Source organism: Stegostoma tigrinum, chromosome 2 (genome assembly GCF_030684315.1).
Source record: "Stegostoma tigrinum isolate sSteTig4 chromosome 2, sSteTig4.hap1, whole genome shotgun sequence".
Lineage (NCBI taxonomy): Eukaryota > Metazoa > Chordata > Chondrichthyes > Orectolobiformes > Stegostomatidae > Stegostoma > Stegostoma tigrinum.
Window position 1 is genome coordinate 75,028,330 of NC_081355.1, and position 20,153 is coordinate 75,048,482.

Here is a 20,153-nt window from a genome sequence, read left to right on the forward strand (position 1 = left end):
GCGGGTCTGTTAGGACATGAAGGTGCAAAATGTGCTGTTTGATATTTGATGATGGATGTACTTGATAAAGATTTGCTCACTTGTAATAGACCAAAAATTTATTCAGTGCATGTAATATGCTGTGCTTTGTGGATCTAAGACCCTGATTTTCTAAAGACAAGAATAAAATTCCTTAACAGAGGGAGAAACATGGCTAAACTATATCACAGCGTAGTAACAATATTTTTGGATAAGACAGAAATTACAGAAATTATACTGGCATCAGCGTGAATACAGCTCATGTATCCTCCATTGCTAATCGCGATCAAAGATTATAATTTAGCAACATAAAGTTATATCTCTGTCACTGACGTATACAGGATCAATGAATTATGTAGGTACTTTTAGGGATAAATCAATTTCTCTCGGAAATTTACATCTTATCAGGCCTGCAGTTTTATTGTTGCTTTTACACAAATGCATTTATTCCGTACGTACTGTATTCATTTCTGCTGCTTTGAAATACCAGTGAAGTCTTTCATTTTTGTTTGGCCAATGGTACATGATACAAATCATCTGTTGTTTTAAGTCAAAATTCTTACTTTGTGTTGCATTTCAAAATTCTCATTTCATATTGCTTTATATTTTGTTAGGACATCAGAATGCTTGACAAAGAAGTGCGTGCTTGGGATGTATATGTCAGTTTGGACTCCACTGTAAAGAACCTGCTCACATCACTACGAGCAGTGACGGAATTACAAAACCCAGCTATAAGAGACAGACACTGGTACCAACTGATGAATTCAACAGGGGTCAGTCCACAATGAGTTACTATAATACTTAGAGATTGTTCTTCACTAATTTAGCTGGGAAACAATTTTCTACTAATTAATATTGTGTTCTGTATAGCCAGATTCATTGTACAAAGGACTAAATCTAAAAGATACTTCAAATTTTAGAAAGGCTGAGGATGGTGAATAAATGTTTCAGGAACATAGAACCTAACACTCAGCAATGTGGAAAAGGATTTCCAGACAGGAAAACTAGAAGCAAGAGTTGGCTGAATGTCCTAACAAAGTTAACAAATGCACTGCTTTAATTCCTTTCTACTGGTATATTTCTCAACAGCTAGATAGCCTGATTAACAGATCACAGAGGTCAGAAGAGGAAACACGAAAATGGTTGGTCACTACTGGGCGGTCTGAAGAAGTTCCCTTGTAAGGCCTGGGGAAAATATGCTGGTTTATGAACAGTGCTATAAGTATACTTGTCTAACAGATCTGGCACTGCTTATATGCCTTCCCAAATCTTGGGAAACTTGGCTAATTTAAAGTTTTTGAGAAGGTTTGTAGCTCAGGTTGTGGATGAGGCTGTAGACTTGCTTGCTGAGCCAGTGTGTTTGCAGACGTTTTGTCACCTTGCTAGGTGACATAGCCAGTACGCTTCCAGTTAAGTGTCAGTGTTCTGTCCCGCTTGTTATTCATACACTTTAGTTTGCTGGGGTGGTTGGTATTACTTCCAGTTCTGTTTATCAGTGGTTTGTGCACAGGGTCTAATTCAATATGTTTGTTGATGGAGTTCCCGTTTTAATGCCAGGTCTCCAGAAATTCTCTGTATGTTTCTGTTTGGCTTTGGCTATTATGGATGTGTTGTCCCAGTCGAATTTGATTTCTTCTTTGCCCGTGTGTATTGAGACCAGTGAGAATTAGTTATGTCTCTTGGAGGCTAATTGGTGTTTGTGTATCCTTATTTTCAGTTTTCTTTCAGTTTCGCCTATGTAATGTTTCTCACTGTCTGTGCGTGGCATTTTATATATTACGACAGTTTTATTGGTTGTGGGTATGGGTTCTTTTATGTTCATCAATAGCTATCACAGGATGGTTACTGGTTTGTGGGCCACCCTGATACCTAGGGGTCTGAGTAGTCTTGTGTTCATCTCTGCTATGTTTCTAATGTACAGTAGGGTAACTAGTGTGCCTGGCCATGTTGTGTCTTCTTGTTTTGGCCTGTTGTGGAGGTAACTGTGGATTGTGCTTTTTTGGGTATCCGTTCCTTTAATAAGAACAAGAGCACTTAATTGGAGTTTTTAAAAGACACGCTAGTCACCCTACCATACCTCAGAGACATCAGAGATGACCAAAAGACCACTTAGACCTCTAGGTATCAGGGTAGCCCACAAGCCAGCAGCCACCCTGCAACACCTACTGGCAAACATAAGGGTCCCATACCTATAACCAATAAAACTAGCGTGAAATACAAAATATCATGCAAGAACTGTGAGAAATACTACATAGGCCAAACTTCAAGAAAACTGACAATTAAGGTTCACGAAAACCAATTAGCCACCAAGAAACACAACCAATTCTCACTGGTCTCAATATGCACAGGCAAAGAAGGACATGAACTCGACTGGAATACACATGCTTAATCACACAAGCCAAACAGAAACATCCCAGAGAATTTCTAGAGGCCTAGCATTCCAACCAGAACTCCATCAACAAACACATTGAACTGGACCTGATATACAAACCACTAAAAAACAGAGTCAGAAATGATGCCAACCATCCCACCAAATGAAGGCATATAAATGGTAAGCAGGTCAGAACACCAACTCTTCACTGGAGGTGCATTGACGATGTTACTTAGCAGGGTGATGAAACATCTGTAATCAAACACAGTGGCTTGGCAAGCAAGTCTGTAATCTCAAATTTTGTTAATGTGAGTTATCTGGTCGGATAGCTTTTGCCTGTCACTTTCTGGAAACGAGCTACTGAGAGCGTTACCTCAAAGGCAGCCTCGTACAATAGAATCACCGTACTGTGGAAGGAGGCCATTTGGCCCATCAAGTCTGCACCGACCCTCAAAAGCATCTCACCCAGGATCAACAAGCCCACAAGCCCACCACCCTATTCTTGTAAACCCGTGTTAACTATGGCTAACCAACCTAGTCTGCATGACCCTAGACACCATGGGCAATTTTGCATGGCCAATCCACGTAACGTGCATATTTTCGACTGTGAGAGGAAACCAGAGCACCTAGCAGAAGCCCACACAGATACAGGGAGAATGTGCAAACTCCACACAGACAGTCACCCAAAGCCGGAATTGAACTCGGTCCCTGGCGATGTGAGACTGCAGTGCAAACCATTGAGCCACGCTCCCCATCACTGAAGCTTGGGGCTGCCCTGCCACAGATGTGCGGGCTATGAGTTTCCGACTCCTCGCTTCTCCCTCTCACAACAACGGCTACCATCATCAATTTATTTGGGCTCACACTTTTAGCCTGATGCATCCTTCTCAGACCAGCTACCATGATTTGGCCATCAAACCCACATTCCAGTCACTGAGGATTGGATCCGCTGACTGCTTCCCTCTTGAAGTACAGCCAGGCATGAGAAGTTGATCCCTGGCTGCACACAAAATATCCTGACTGTGCTGCCCAGAACTAAAGGCTGTCATCCAAATGGGGGCTAGCCTGAGCCTTATTTAATGGTTACATAAATTTACTCCTTGTATTCCAGTGTGATTGAAATAATGGTGGCCACCATTTCAATGGACTTTTGAATTATATTTTGTATTTGCCTATTAATCTTAGAGTTTTTCCCAAATTAGCCACATTCTATAATGAATGATCTCATTTTTCTCTGTCTGCCATAGTGTTGCTCACTCACTTAATCCATCAGTGTCCCTTTGCAGTTTTCTTTTCCCAGCTACACACTTCATTGCACCATCTAAATTGGGATGTCCACCTGTATTCCATCTCAATATGATTTATAAATGTAGTGAGACTCTGCAACATTATTCTAGATCTCAGTTTGGGGGGGGGCGTTGGGGTGAGGGGGTGTTCATCATTATTCACATTCTATCAGTTTGAGTAGATGGCACTATGCCCTACACCACTTCCCTATCCAAATCAATAAATTGCCCCCAATTCCACAAACTCTAATTTTATTAGCACTCCGTTATGTGAACCTTAGAGTCAAAGGAGGATATAGTACAGAAAAAGGCCCTTCAGCCCATTGAATCTGCGCTGGTCACAAACAACCACTTAACTATTCTAATCTCATCTCCAGTGCAAACACAGCACTTCAGTAACGTGTATCTCGCAAAATTCTAATACAGTGTTCTAGCTGTGGCCAATGTTTTTGTATACCATTCTAGTATCACCCCCGCTGCTTTTCATCTCTGTGCCTTGGCTAATAAATGCAAGTATCCCTTATGCCTTTTTAACTATTTTAATCTGACTGTCCCACTGCATTAAGGGACTGATGAACATTACTCCAAAGCCATTCTAATCCTCAGTGGTTCCCAGAGACCTACCAGTCATCATGTATTACCTTGCTTTGTTTGTCTGGCTCAAGTCCATCATGTCACACTTAACTTGATTGACCACTAATCAACCCATCTGACCAACCCATCTGAAATCTAATACCGTCCTCCTCACTGTTTACCACCCCAACAATTTTTGCTCAGTAAGTTTGTGGATGATACAATCTTCCTATATTTGAGTCTAAGTCATTTACATATACTGCAACAGGAAGGGTTGTAACATTAATCCCTGCAGGACACCATTGGGCACAGGTTTCCAGTCACAAAAACATCCCTCCACCATCGCCCTCTGCTTTCTGCCACTCAGCCGTTCTGTATCCAATCTGCTAAATTTCCTTGGATCCTTAGGACTCTTATCTTTGCTATCAGTTTGCCTTGCAGGACCTTACCAAAATCCTTGCTGAAGTTCAAGTTGACTATGGCAAATGTGTTGCCATCATCTAAGTGCCTGGCTGCCTCTTCAAAAAGTTCAATCAGTTAAGTGACACACAACTATGCTGACTATTCTTTAATAATAATCTGCCTCTGCAGATTAACTCTGTCCCTCAGAATTACTTCCAATAGTTAACCTCACCACTGAGATTAAACTGGCCTGTCATTTCTTGGAAGCCTATGTAAAAGCATCCATGGGCAATTTGAAATCTGTAAAATTTGTTCACTTTTCAAAAAGAACAGCTAGCTTTGTTCAAGATTACTTGCCTTTTATAAATCAATATTGGTATCTCTGATCAGACAGTTCAGGTAATATAGTCAGAAAACATTGGGAAGACGTTATAGGTCAATTTGCTGTGTGCACCATTAACATTGTCTCAGTAAAAGCCCTCTGAATAAATGAGGGAAAAAAATGATAATGTTCACAGAGTGTGCATTTGTAATAAATGGTTAATTTGTTTATTTTACCTGCTTTCAGGTAAAGTTTATTATGGGTGATGATACAATCCTGGCTGATCTGTTAGCTCTGAAATTGCACAGAGTCGAAGATGAAGTCCGAAATATTGTGGACAAAGCTGTAAAGGAGTTGGGAATTGAGAAGGTTTTTGACATCACCATTTTTGGATTTTCTAGTCCTGATTTGTAGAACAGAAAATTTAACTAAACTGTGTTTCTGTAAATAATAGAAACATGAAAATTAAAGTGGTGGAAACACTTCAGTTCTGGCAGCAGCTATGGAAAGGAAAACAGGGATAAAAGTGGAGTGTTGTGTCCTCCACGTGGTGAGTTTGGTGCTTGGGGGCATTTACCCTGGCAGGAATACTGTGGGTGTGGACCTTGTCACCTTCCCGCCTCCACATGAATTACGTTTGTCGCAGTAAGGTTCTTGGACAGCATTCTCACCCAGCTGCCAACCAAGACTCTGAAGTCATCATTAACTGCCATATAAGGGTCGCCTGACACTGATGCTAATATCGTTCACCATGCACAGGGAATCTCATGTTGAAAGCCATTCAGTGCCTAATAAGGAACCTGGCACCACAATGGAGAGAGCCTACTGAGAGCTGCCCCTCTGCCCTTGCATTTTATCATAAGGGGAAATAAGAGAGAGTGCTATAACAAGCAAAGGAGCAGAAGGTATGTTCAGTGAAGATGTAGATGTCAAAGCATACTCACCACAAACAGCTGCCATTCAAAACAGCAAGGGAGCAGAGATCATGATGTTCAGGATTATTCAAGTCTGTGTTATGCCCAGAAGCCTGTCAAGTGCATAATCAAATGGTGATGTGCTATGCCCAGAGCTTATATTGAGCTGCATTTAAGCAATGTAAGAAGTGTAGAACAACAAGGTAAAAATGGTAGGAAACCGGAGAGCAGGGCTCACCTTTTCAACTGAATACTTGTTCTGCAAGTGATCAGTCAATCTACACTTGGTCTCTCTAGTGTACAGGAGAGCCAGTGGGCAGATGATGAATATTGGTTGAATATTGATTGACCATTCTCTGCCATTTCTAGAGAAGCCATTCCCTCCCTTGCAGTGTGGTCCTCTCATAAGTTACTCTATACAACCTGACTCTTCCCACACAATTGCAGGTGATAACAATACCTGGCTTCTTCCTCTTCCCTGTCTGCTGGTAATGTAACAATTTAGTTGTATGTTTTACCTCAGGTTCTGTATTCACTGTTCAGAGTATGGTCTTCTCTACACTGCAGTGAGCAGACTGAGTGATCACTTTTCAGAGTAGTTCCAATCAATCAGAAAGTGTAACTCCACTTTTTTGCCTTTATTCAGTTTATTTTGTCATTGAATTACTCCTGCCTTCCACCCTAGAGACCTTCCCATTTGTTCTTTCCCTCTCCTGCCTGACTTTAAAAGTTACATCTATTCATACTCTCAGTTTTGATGAAAGATCATTGGCCTGGAAAGGTTACCTGTTTCTTTCTCCATAGATGCTGCTCAAATGTGTGTGAACCCTCAATGTTATGTGTGTCCATTTACCCACTCCAGAAAGATTTAAAATCCAATATGTTGATCTTAACCTGTTCTTCACACATTATTTGAGGCAGAAATCTAGTAACAGCTTTTATGTCAGTGTGTCTGCCTCAGATATTGTGTAACATCAAAATGCATGCAACAGCAGTTTTCCTTTTATTTAACTACCTTCATTATAATTCCTGTAGTCCTTATTATAATTGTTGTTATTTAGTATCATGAACTTTAGTAATACTGAAACAGGACTCAGTTTCATCTGTAGAGACAATAAGAAATGTCATAACCCTGTTAATTTGCTTTTGCATGTGTCTAAATGATGAAATATGTATTTCATTGGACGGTTGCCTAAGTGAACAATATGAGATTAGAAAGTATTGAAGTTAAATGGTTGTACTGAAAACCGATTTCAGAAAACTCAATGATGTTATGAGCCTACCCTAGATGATTATCCAGTGATCTCTCATTTTCAGGTCCTCACAGAAATCTGCTACACATGGACTACCATGGAATTTTCATATGAGGAACACCATAGAACGGGAACCCCCCTGCTAAAGTTTGATGAGGAGCTTATTGAAATTCTGGACGACAGCCAAGTATGTTTTTTTTAAACTGTCTTATTTTCTTCGAGTTGAGGCAAGATTTTCACTCTTGTACCAGATAGAGTGTTGAGAAGAATCTAGAAAATTTTAACTGAATTTAAAGGAAACCAAAATTGGATGTAAAATATGAATGGTTGATTAGATTGTTTCACAAACAGGTTAGGCTGTAAGGACCTTTCATAGGGTAGAAAATAGATGATGCAAAGCTGATTTTATAGAAGTCTGTAAGTTAAGAAAATAACACTAATTTCTAAGTGCTATCAATGCAGCTGAAAAGTTTCCAATTTCATATTGAATTGGGCAGTATGTAGGTATTTCTGATGCTCACGAAAGCATACATTGGATACCTTGCATGTGTAAATAAAGGGCCTCATACTTGTTTCAGGACCTCTCTTGGAATATCATTAATCTGAATGGAACATGTTTGACTCGGGATTTTCAATTCTTGGGTGCCTAAACTATTGGTCCTTGAAGGACCCACTGGAAACCACCAAAGGTTTTTTTTAAATTACCTTCAATGTGAAGCCAAAGAGAGTGGTAGCTTCTTCCCCACTTCACAAGCCTCTCCAGTTTCTGGAGTGTCCCTGGAAAGCAGGCCATTCTGCTCTGATGAAGGGTCTAGGCCCGAAACGTCAGCTTTTGTGCTCCTGAGATGCTGCTTGGCCTGCTGTGTTCATCCAGCCTCACATTTTATTATCTTGGAATCTCCAGCATCTGCAGTTCCCATTATCTCTCATTCTGCTACCTCTGATGTGTCTTATCAAAGAATGTGGAGAGACAAGAAAAGCGAAAATAAAAGATTTTAAAAAGGGTACAAGAGCAGAGAAGCCTTGTATTTTTATGTACAAACCTTGGACTATGTCAAAGCAAATAAATCTTTTGGAATCCTAGGCTTCATACGTAGCAACATCGAGGACGAAAGACATATCAAGCCTACAGGAAACACTAGTTGAACCCAGTTGGAGTGTAGTTTGCAATCTATGATCCACACAGTAAGAATGGGGTAACAGCTTTGCAAAGGATAAAGAAGAATGATTCAAGGAATGAAAAATTGCTGTTCTGTACATAAACTGAAGGAGCTGGGGTGTCTGTCTTAGAGCAGAGATGGCTCAGAGATGTTAGAAGTTTATAACATCACAAACAGCTTAGTTATGATAAATAAATAGACTTTGTTCGGAATGGTCAACAACCAGAGAGCACATATTTTAGGTGATTTACAAAATCAGTGGTGAACACATCTTCCCTGCTGTTATCAGACTTTTGAATGAATCTCTTAAATGTTAGTGCTGATCTCTCTCTGTGCTGTCCATGCAGCTATAATACTGTACCCTGCACTCTATTCTGTTACCCTGATGCAGTTGTACAGCATGATCTGCCTGACAACACTTTTCACTGTACTTGGGTACACGTGACAGTTATAAATCAAATCAAATGAAGAAAAAGTTTTTTTTTACGTGGAAGTACTTATGCAATAAATGGTCGGTATATGGAATGCTTGATAGCTGATGGATACAGATTAAATGAAAGCTTTTAATTGGCCATTGGCAAATATTTTTAAAAATAAAAATGGCAGGAATTTCGGGGAAGAGGAAAGGAGCTGACCCAGACCTGATGGGTTAAATAGCCTTTTCTTTGCTGAATTATTACATGATTCTGTAATTCTTTGAGTTTTCTTGGAATGTTTGGAAAATCATATCTTTAGAAGATGTAATTTCCTGCATGAACAATAGAATATATCATGGCACTATATATGTGAAATCAATTTTCATAATGCCTGTCCAAATAGAGTGTGACAATTGCCTTTCTTTTTATTTTATCAGCTATAAGGAGCTGATTTATGGTAGACAGCTGTTTTTCCTCTTACCTTGTAGTATTATTAGCTGATGAGAAGAATTCCCCTTTGTGTCACTTCTGTCTTTATAGGTGCAATTACAAGTCATACTACTGAGCAAATATGTGGAGTACTTTCAACAGCAGGTCTCAACCTGGCAAAAAAAGCTGACAGTGGCAGACTCTGTCATCTTTATCTGGATGGAGGTCCAACGCACATGGTCTCATCTTGAGAGTATTTTCATTGGATCTGAGGACATTCGAAACCAACTTCCTGAAGATGCCAAACGATTTGATGGAATTGATTCAGACTTTAAGGTTGAATTATTATTGCATTTTCTTTTAGTTTTGGTAATGTGTTATATGATATGAAAGTTCTGAGACTGGATTTTCCTCAATGTAGAAACCCTGCCAGTAGACTAATAGTGTGAGATTTCAAGCTCACTGATAGTTTCCCAAGTGAATTTATTCTGATAAGTCTAATTGAAATATTTCTCATTGGTTGACATTGGATTCGTGCCTTTGGTTTGGAGCTCGCTGTTAGAAGGTGGCATAGCATTACTGAAGGTATAGAAAGCTTGTAGTAAGCCTATCAATAGAATTCATTGTGCGATGAAGTTTCGATGTCTTTCATATCATCAATTTGTGCAGATTTATTATGACACACCTATATGGCAGCTGGGACTTGAACGAGGATTTTCAGAAGCCAAGGCATAAGCACTGTGCCACGAGACCCCTTATTGTTTAATTGCTGCTTCTTTGCATCTCAGCCTGGACACCAATCAGCACCTTTTGGCAATGTGTGACTGCCTTTTGATTGCTTGTCCTAATATTGAAGAAAATGTGATTCACATTTTTATCCCCAGTGCAAGTATAGTCAGCATATATCATTACATAATGATGAAATGTTTCCGTTTTCCCTGTAGGAGCCCGGAATTATGATTTAGGCTATTTTTCGCTGTCGCTTTTCTGACTTAATAGTTGGAGAATTCCCATGAGATTCTGATCTTTGAAAATTGAAAGGTTTAGATTGGAATTGTGACTACAAAACAGGTATCTCTGGATAACTGTGTGTAAAATGAGATACAAATTGATTGAACAAATAAAAATAAAATGTTCAAATAGAGTAGTGTTTTCAGGGTGTGTGACCATGTTTGCACTTGGAATAGATAGCTCCAGGGAAAAAAGGACAGCGTGGCAGCCATTAATTTCATTCAGGTTGGAGATTTAATATGGATATATGATCAATAAATATTCTGTGGTGTAATCTTAAAGTTATCTACAAAACAGTAATGTTATAGAGTGACTATAATCCCTGGTTCCCAAGAAAGCTTATGACTCTGTTTAAAATCTCCCCTTTGAAGATAATTGCATTTGACATGGGAGAAGCTGCACCTCAGGCAGGTGAACATAATGTGAGGTTGAGGGAAGCATATGAGTGAGACAGTGATTTTAGTGAAAATAGCTCTCTGAGCTCGAGAGAGTCTAGAAGTTGAATAATTAAAGGATGTACAATGTTTGGTTTGTGATCATAGAGTCACATCAGTGTTTGATGAAAATGAACTGATGTCTAAAAATAGACATCTCTATGTTGTTGGGATCATGGTGTAATATATGGATGTGGGATCGGATATCTATGAAAGTTGTCTAAATTTTCCTTCACCTGCTGTGTGTGTTATTTCATTTATGGTGTATATATACCTACTGTCATATTTTAAACTGTGTGTATAACTTTACACCTTCATCAAATAAGTGTTGTCTTTTACTAAATCGTAGTTTATTAGTTTATTGAAGAAACTTATTTGGTGGATTTGTATTCTGAAATAGAAAATATATATTGCTGACTGGGTTAAATATTTAAATATGTATTGTCATCAGTGGGGCAGTGAAACTGGAGAAAGACGATGCCCTTCTTCAATGATGATCGTGACAACTGAACAATATGTCTTTAAGATTTTACATTCCCAGCCCCTCGGACTCAATGAACTCTGTCACTTTCTCTGACCTTTTCTCTTGCGATTTATCCCACTTAACTCCACCTATCTCCTTTTATCTCTGTCTCTCTCCCTCTCTCTTTTTCTCTCTGACTCACTCTTTTGTGCTCTTTTTCTAGTGAACTTTTCATGTTGCAGTCTCATGCTTTTCCTTTTGTGTGCTCATTTTCTAGCTCATTCCCATGCACTCTCTTTCTTCCATGAGCTCTCTTTCTGTTGTGTGTGCTGTCTCTTATTCATGCATTATCTCGCACACTCTCACATTCTCCATCATTCATACAAGTTCTCTCTCTCTCTCTCCTATTTGCTCATGCTCTCTTTCACCTGATCTCAAACTTTGTCCTCTGGTACCCACACTCCTACCCACATTCTCTTGCTGTTTTGTCTTTCTCCTCCCTCTCTTTATGTTCACCTGGCAAGAGCACATCATAAATTCTACCCCATTGCGGGTATAAGTTACCATTATAGGGACCATATCTATACTCATGGACCTTATTCATTCTTTAGCCTATGACAGGCTATTACCGATCTAGACAATTATTCTTGATCTCTCTTTATTTTAAAAAAGGAATTAATGTCTGAAACAGTGCAAACAAAGAATGTAATTGAAGCAACAAATAAACCAAAGCTGTATGAAAAACTTGAAGCTCTCCAACAAAGGTAAAATTTTTAAAAAGTACTTTGATTAGCGCATCTGATTTTGTATGCTAACATGAGAAGTAACAACTTAGCCTCATTAATCTTAAAATATGGATTCTTGGAGATACACTGTTGAGAAATAACAATTATTTTCTTCAACAAAATGTAGTTTTGCTTGAGATTGTATTGTAGATGGAATTCTAAGATTAATTCTGCTCAACTGCAAAACAGGGAATGCAGTGTTGGAGTCAGACCCATATGGCAGCAACACCAAGGAGCAGGAACTATGTTTAGAGAGTTAGAAACCCTGGGGAAAAACAGAATAAGATTGAATGTGAATGTCTTACAATGAGCATAAAGTTGGATCGAAGTATCTGATGTCAGGAAGTCAGGAAATGGGCTGGTAAATTCACATAATTTTGGACAGTTTAGCAGAGGAAATCCCATTTTCTACTTTGCAAAAAGCACGTTGGTATTTTGGGGACAGATAGAACGTTTTCAATTGCAGCTGAATTCGTGCAATTTCTTCAAGTATTGAGAACGCGCATGAAAAATCAAAATTCCTATTAAGGTTTAATAGATGTTTGAAGATGAAAAGAAAACTTAAAAGTTTCGGAAATCAAAATTGGAATTAGAAAGCTTGAGAAATATATTTCAAGCCTGTCAGAATCTAGGAAGGGTTGGGATTCTTATTGATTCAGTAAGGGGTCATTAATGGAAGTTTTCCTTTCTTTCTCTACACTATCAGGTCTGCTTTTCATATTTAGTTTTAGATAATACTGAGTTTTTATTTCAACGTAATAGGCAATGTTATGGATATCCCAATAACTCACGGAATGTATAGATCATGATTGTTTTCTGTACCCGTTATCTGATACTATATTTGACCTAACGTGTTTTCTGAGCCCAGTTTAAAAACTATATTTGACAAGACAGGATTTATTTTTTTGCCAAATGTGTCTGGGAATTCTCAGTTCCCAGAAACAAAGCAGAAGAAGAGGAGAAAGATTGTTATGTTAAGCCTATCTTTCTGAGTTACCCCTGCAATTTTGGGGTTTCTCTTCAAATGTGGTGACGTGCTGTGAGGGTATGACAGCATTCAAACACAGAAGTAACACAGGCTGGAGAACTTTTTTTTTCTGTATTCTAGTGTCATCCCCAGAAGGGGACCAAAATGTAAAGACATTGGAAGAACTTGTTTTTGGTTGTACAATTAGATTCTCCTAGAATAGAGGAGGATCTGGGAGGATGAGCAGCCAGACAGTGGAATTCGGGGAGACAGAATTAATCTGTACCTGCAGAGACTGGGATTAAGCAAGGACAGTCAGCATGGTTTTGTTGAGGAGAGGCTAAGTCTGACTAACGTGACTGAATTTTTCAAAGAGTTGGCCACATGTGTGGGTGAGGGTGGTGCATATGGCGTACCCTCCAGCAAGGTTTTCGATAAGGCCCTGCACAGGAGACTGATCGTGAAAGTAAAAGCCAAAATTGACTGAGTGACAAATAGCAGAGGTGTGTCGAGGGGTGTTTTTGTGACTGGAATTCTGTTTCCAGTGGTTCCAGTGTTTGGGCCCTGATGGTATTTTTAAAGATCCAGACATGAATAGAGGAGGGTTGATTAGTAAGTTTGCACATTAATATGAAAATGTGAATTGATGTGCTTGGGCAGGACAAACAAGTCAAGGGAATTACATGATGAATGGTATGATCCTGGGAAGCACCCAAGATCAGAGGGACCTGACGTGTGTGTGCACCAGCCCCTCAGCTAGATAAGTGGTTAAGAAGGTATATGGGATAGTTGCCTGAGTTGGCAAAGACATAGAATTTAAGAGCAGGGAGGTTATGCTGGAATTATGTAAAACATTGGTAAAGCCACAGCTAGAGTATTGTATGCAGTGCTGGAATCCACATTGTTGGAGAGGGTACAGACAAGAACTTTATCTCCTTGATGAGTCAATGGCTGGGGGCATGAATTTAAGACAAGAGGTAGGAGGTTTAAAAAGATCTGAGGAAATTTTTATTTTCATTGTGGGTGGTGAGAATCTTGAATTCATGTGTATAAGGGTGACAGGGGCAAAAAATCGTCGTAACATTTCAGAAGTATTTAGATATGCATTTGTGATTATAATATGTTTACAGTAATTAGATGCTTGGTTTCGACCGGTGCAAAACCAATGGGCCAAAGCACTTTTTACTGTCCTGTATGATTCTATGACCAATCAGCTACTAGTAGCTGGCCAAATCTTCATTCGTACACCCCACCCCTCCTTTGACACCAGCTCGTTTGCAACCAGACCTTCCGCCACTGCTTGATCAAACAGCTGTGTAAGCAACACTTACAACGTGTGTCAGGTAACTTGCTTTTGAAAAGTGCAACCAGCTTTGAGCCAGCCTCAACTTCTTAAAAGTTATTTTCCCATTTCAGAATACAATCAACAATACAAAAAATAAGGTTTAGTTGTGTTCTTTACAGGATGCAATCTGGCTTGCAGAGGATCTTGCAAATAGTGATATTTTCATGCATCTACTGCCCTATCTGTCCCATCCTATAGGCTTGCCCTGTGTGAAAAAGCTTTGGCTGAATATCTTGAAACTAAACGTTTAGCTTTCCCGAGGTTTTACTTTGTGTCATCAGCAGACCTACTGGATATCCTTTCCAAAGGAACACAGCCTCAACAGGTATGCACTCAATTACTACAACCATGTTCAATTAAATTAAATGTGCTGAAAATAGACAGCATCTGTGCAGAGATGATTTTGTTGTTTTGATTATGAAACTAAAGTTATAAGACAAGTTACAGAGCAGTTTAATCTTCAGCATTGCAGACATCTGAAAGCTTATTTTGCAAGATCATGCAGCTGACAGTCAAGATAGTCTGCCAGCAGAACATACTAGGCAAAGAATTAAATATTGAAAAATATCTCAAAATCAGAAATGAAAATGCACTTACTCTGAAAGAATGGGTTGTTTGTAAAGGGTCTGGATTAATTCATTTTTGAAACTGTCGGCCCGGAAGCTTAATATAATTGTAGTACTGAGTGTTCTTTTTCAAGGTTTCTGTCAGTGCCATCAAGGAGAGATGACGAGGATTTAAATTGGTAATTGCTCTTTTATAACTATTGTTCTCTTGAGAACTGCAATGGTAGACTGTGAATGTATCAGCTGTTGACATGCAAAAATATAAACTGATTTCTAGGACTCTAATAAATGACACAAAATACTTTTATAATATTTTCATAGAAACTTTTGACAGATTTGTATCAAATTTCTCTGTCGACTTTGGAGGCATTAATACAATTATTTAGATATTAACGAACAGGCTGGAATTAAATTGAAAAAACTTTCAGTTTTAAACAAAAACCAAGTATACTAAGAGAAAAATAATGTGAAAATGCATATTCAGTTGCCTTAAAAATATGATACCCTACAAACTGTAATGAAAATTTTTGGCACCTCAGTAGTAATAAAAGTGCAAAATTACTAAATTTGCATTTACTTTGATTTATGGATAAGTTTTTTTTTAAAAATGTCAATTTGGTGGAGCCCACCAGTGAAACAAAGTTATATATTAATGAAAATAGAAGTTATTATTGTTTGCTCATAAATGTTCTGTAACATATCATGTTAAGCTTCAGAGGCAGATACATTACTTTTATAGAATTAAAGTTTGTTTGATACTGGAATTCCTGTAGAATTCTAACATGCTGCTTAGAAATTTGGTTAATAGTTTAGGATTGATAGTCGCTCTTCTTTCTGTCACTTTTCCTGTTAATGTTCTCCCCTTCCTTTCCTGAGAACGGTGACTCCTTGTTGGGGTACTGTTTCATGAACAGTGAGCCCCTCTGGTACACTCGTAATGTAGCCATTTTTCATAAATGAATGTATCTACTAGTACTGGCAGGATATTTGACAATAGAAATTGCCCCATTTGATCTTCATCTTCTTCAGCAACACTGGCACAATTAATCAGCTCTCCACAAAGTATCTTTGTATATTAAATACAAGAGTTGACCCTCCATAAGTTTTAATCCTTGTTGAAGATATGCTGATATTTTACTGATAAACCTGATATTTTCAGTAAGATTGCAACATGTCTACAGATGGTTAACTCAGAAAGTTGGGAGAGGAGATGCTGTTGAATTTTGCACAGGATTTCATTTTTGAAGAATCCTGATCTGTTGTTGGCCGCTGAATAACTTGCAAGGGAAGTCAATAACCAGTCAGTCCTACCTGTGGTAGAATGATGCAGCTAGCAGCTGTCCCCAGCAAAAAAAAAGACAAGCGTTGGAGGGTGTGAAGGTGGTTGAGTTCGGGTGATGAGGAGAGAATGAATAAACAACTCATGGTAGGCGGCTGTTAGTCACTTCATTCACCTGTGTTTCCAGCATAGTGATGTGCTCATCGCCATCAGCAAATTGTACAGACTGAGTGATTACAGAAAGAAATTGTTTTATGAGCCAGGATATGGCTGATGGTAAAACATTCCTGCACTTATGACCCACACTGAGCACCATACAAACCTGCTGGAGCATGCAAACCTCAACCAACAGAACCCTGTCTTAAACTGATCCTGCACCTCCCTGATCATTTTATCCACTGAGTTCCCTGATGCCTAGAAAATCCAATTCACAGTCATGAAATGTAAATAGCTTCCAAAATATGAGAAATAGAACTTAATTTAAATATTATGTCACTGATCAGCCGCTTCGGAGCAGATGAACTTAAATCTACTGCAATTAAACAGAAGTAGGTGTGTTCATTTATGTTGGATCTTTAACCAATTTACCTCTTCTGACCAACCTCTCTGCATTTCCTGCTATCCTCATTTGCCCTCAGTCATCCATGATAGGCTGGTGGGGCTTGTGTTGGGGGAGGGTGGGATGTACATTCTCTCACTCCATCTTGGGACACAATAAGAATCAAGGTGAGAACTGTGTGATCTCTATGTAGCCCAGTCTGTCTTTAACAAATGTGTTTTCAGATGCAAGTAATTTTCTTAATGTTTTCACTGCCCTTTTTCATGGATGGTATTGTTTCATGCAGTTACTGCTTTCTGCGACAATGACACTGTTTAAAGTTTTGAATCAGCATCCAAATTCTACTCTATACTTCTAGGTGGCTGTGAAACACTGGTTAGTTGCACCTTTTGAATGGTGTGATCCTTTTGAAACAACCATTTTTCCTAACCTTATTTAAATAAACAAACACTAACTGTGAATTTCCGTTGTGCCATGACATTTTAAGTACCTAAAACCCACAAGGTAACTATTGTGTATTTAACTGTTTTGGACAGTTCCTCCATTAAAGGTAAATTATACAATGGTGAAATTTAATATGACAATTAACTTGCTATTGGAAAAAAAGGCAAAAACGTAAATTTACTTTGTTTATTACATGTGACAAACAATAGCAATTTACTTTCTCAGATCTTTATTTTTAATTATTATTACAGGTATCAAATTTAGAATTTCTGAGAACCCGATTGTACTAAACAGTAATTCACTGAATCTGTGGTACCCTCACATTTTATAGCAAGATTCTACAAGACTTTGGGGACCCCGCCATCTCCTGGCTAAAAGCCTGAGATGAGATAACAAAGTGTGAAGCTGGATGAACACAGCAGGACAAGCAGCATCTCAGGAGCACAAAAGCTGACGTTTCGGGCCTACACCCTTCTTCAGAGAGGGGGCTGGGCGGAGGGTTCTGAAATAAATAGGGAGAGAGGGAGAGGCGGACCGAAGATGGAGAGGAAAGAAGATAGGTGGAGAGGATCGTATAGGTGGGGAGGTAGGGAGGGGATAGGTCAATCCAGGGAAGATGGACAGGTCAAGGAGGCGGGGTGAGGTTAGTAGGTAGGAAATGGAGGTGCGGCTTGAGGTGGGAGGAAGGGATGGGTGAGAGGAAGAACAGGGTTAGTGAGGCAGAGACAGGCTGGGCTGGTTTTGGGATGCAGTGAAGGGAGGGGATGGGTTGGGCTGGTTTTGTGATGCAGTGGGGGGAGGGGACAAACTGGGCTGGTTTTGGGATGCAGCGGGGGAAGGGGAGATTTTGAAGCTTGTGAAGTCCACGTTGATACCTTTGGACTGCAGGGTTCCCAAGCGGAATATGAGTTGCTGTTCCTGCAACCTTCAGGTGGCATCATTGTGGCACTGCAGGACGCCCATGATGGACATGTCGTCTGAGAAATGGGAGGGGGAGTTAAAATGGTTCACGACTGGGAGGTGCAGTTGTTTATTGCGAACCAAGTGGAGGTATTCTGCAAAGCGGTCCCCAAGCCTCCGCTTGGTTTCACCAGTGTAGAGGTAGCCACACCAGGTACAGTGGATACAATATACCACATTGGCAGATGTGCCGGTGAACATCTGCTTAATATGGAAAGTCATCTTGGGCCCTGGGATGGGGGTGAGGGGGGAGGTGTGAAGACAAATGTAGCACTTCTTGCGGTTGCAGGGGAAGGTGCCGGGAGTGGTAGGGTTGGAGGGGAGTGTGGAGCGGACAAGGGAGTCACGGAGAGAGTGGTCTCTCCGGAAGGCAGACAAGGGTGGGGATGGAAAAATGTCTTGGGTGGTGGAGTGGGATTGTAGATGGCAGAAGTGTCGGAAGATGATGCGTTGTATCCAGAGGTTGGTGGGATGGTATGTGAGAACGAGGGGGATCCTCTTGGGGCGGTTGTGGCGGGGGCGGGGTGTGAGGGATGTGTTGCGGGAAATGCGGGAGACGCGGTCAAGGGCGTTCTTGACCACTGCAGGGGGGAAGTTGCGGTCCTTGAAGAACGTGGACATCTGGGATGTGCGGGAGTGGAATGCCTCATCCTGGGAGCAGATGCGGCGGAGGCAGAGGAATTGGGAATAGGGGATGGAATTTTTGCAGGAGGATGGGTGGGAGGAGTTGTATTCTAGGTAGCTGTGGGAGTCAGCGGGCTTGAAATGGTCATCACTTTCTAGCTGGTTACCTGAGATGGAGACTGAGAGGTCCAGGAAGGTGAGGGATGTACTGGAGATGGCCCAGGTGAACTTGAGGTTGGGGTCGAAGGTTTTGGTGAAGTGGATGAACTGTTCGAGGTCCTCTGGGGAGCAAGGGGCGGCGCCTATACAGTCTGAGATGAGAGGTTGTTGGGGAGCGGGGGAGGTCCACCCACTATTCTGTTAGCTGCTTCATAGCAATTTACTGCTGGGAGCAGGGTTAATTGGTTTAAGCTGAATTTCCTGCCTCTCCCTTTGGAGAAGGCCCCACCTTAAACAGTTGCTGGCCCGTCACACTAGCATTGCCAGCAACACCACCAAGGAGCAATGAGTACTTGTGGCACTACAGGGAGTTCCTCCACATGGAAGAGACCAAGTGAATCCAGAGTTAAATACTTTAAACAAGTGGGGGAGAAGGCTGAGTGTGTCATGGTTCAGAGGCCATTGTAAGATTAAAGCAGTGTGCATGTCTGTTGGACATAGGATCCTGCAAGGAAGTCCTCTTCCCTGACTTAACATCATCCCATATAGCTAACCTGCTAAATTACCTGGGTGAATCAGGCCTTCCTTCACTGTTTATCGGGATGATCCTGGCAGGGCAGACTGAGGGCCTTAAATGACCATTAATTCCCTAGTTAAGGGCTCCATTTGGCCTAAAGATGGTAGACTGCCTGATGCCTTATTTAACCCTCATAAAAAGTGGCAATGAACTTCATTGTCCACTGGATTTTACGTGTCCTTCACAGCCCTGCCTTCAAATCTTCAGATTGAAGAACTTGATTCCAGCCCTTTGTGTGTTGGATGGACAAACGGTGCTGCACAAAGGTAGACCTATCTTTGGGAGTTCAGGAAGAGCAAATTTACTTCTAACAGATTTCTACAGTGCATGTGAGGATAGCAATTCATTACTTTGTAACGTTATATTATCAAATCTGCTTGATAGTATTGTTTTAGGTAAGATTTTACAATGAGCTTGCTACCATAATTAATACTTTTGATTTCTTGAGATTGACTTTTTAGCTATCTGCAACTGTCTAATTTTGAAAATGTTTTGTTTTAGGTTACACGTCATCTTGCAAAACTCTTTGATAACATGGCTGACCTTAAATTTGAAAACGATGGAGAAGTGGAAGTAAGCAAGACTGCAATAGGAATGTACAGCAGAGAGAAAGAGTATGTCCCATTCCAAGCAAAATGCAACTGCATTGGGCAGGTAAGACTGATAAAAGAAATACGCCATTACATAACACCTTTCACAATGTCATGTCATCCAAAGCTCTTTATTGCCAATTAAGTACTCTTAAAGTACCATTGTGATTTTATTGCAGGTAATGTGTCTGCCACTTCATGCACATTAGCATTCCATGAGCAGTAATTCAATAACCGGATATATTT

The 20,153-nt window shown here is 40.2% G+C and overlaps 1 protein-coding gene across 1 annotated transcript in view; it reads left to right on the top strand.

Moving 5' to 3' along the window:
• LOC125461085 (dynein axonemal heavy chain 11-like) overlaps positions 1 to 20,153 on the top strand; it is a 466,228-nt gene that overhangs the window by 138,332 nt on the left and 307,743 nt on the right. Inside the window, exons 23-29 of the mRNA XM_059654665.1 lie at positions 633 to 791; positions 5,219 to 5,341; positions 7,204 to 7,326; positions 9,256 to 9,480; positions 11,725 to 11,816; positions 14,348 to 14,474; positions 19,819 to 19,971. Coding sequence (XP_059510648.1) covers positions 633 to 791; positions 5,219 to 5,341; positions 7,204 to 7,326; positions 9,256 to 9,480; positions 11,725 to 11,816; positions 14,348 to 14,474; positions 19,819 to 19,971 — 1,002 coding nt within the window. The remainder of the gene's footprint in view (positions 1 to 632; positions 792 to 5,218; positions 5,342 to 7,203; positions 7,327 to 9,255; positions 9,481 to 11,724; positions 11,817 to 14,347; positions 14,475 to 19,818; positions 19,972 to 20,153) is intronic.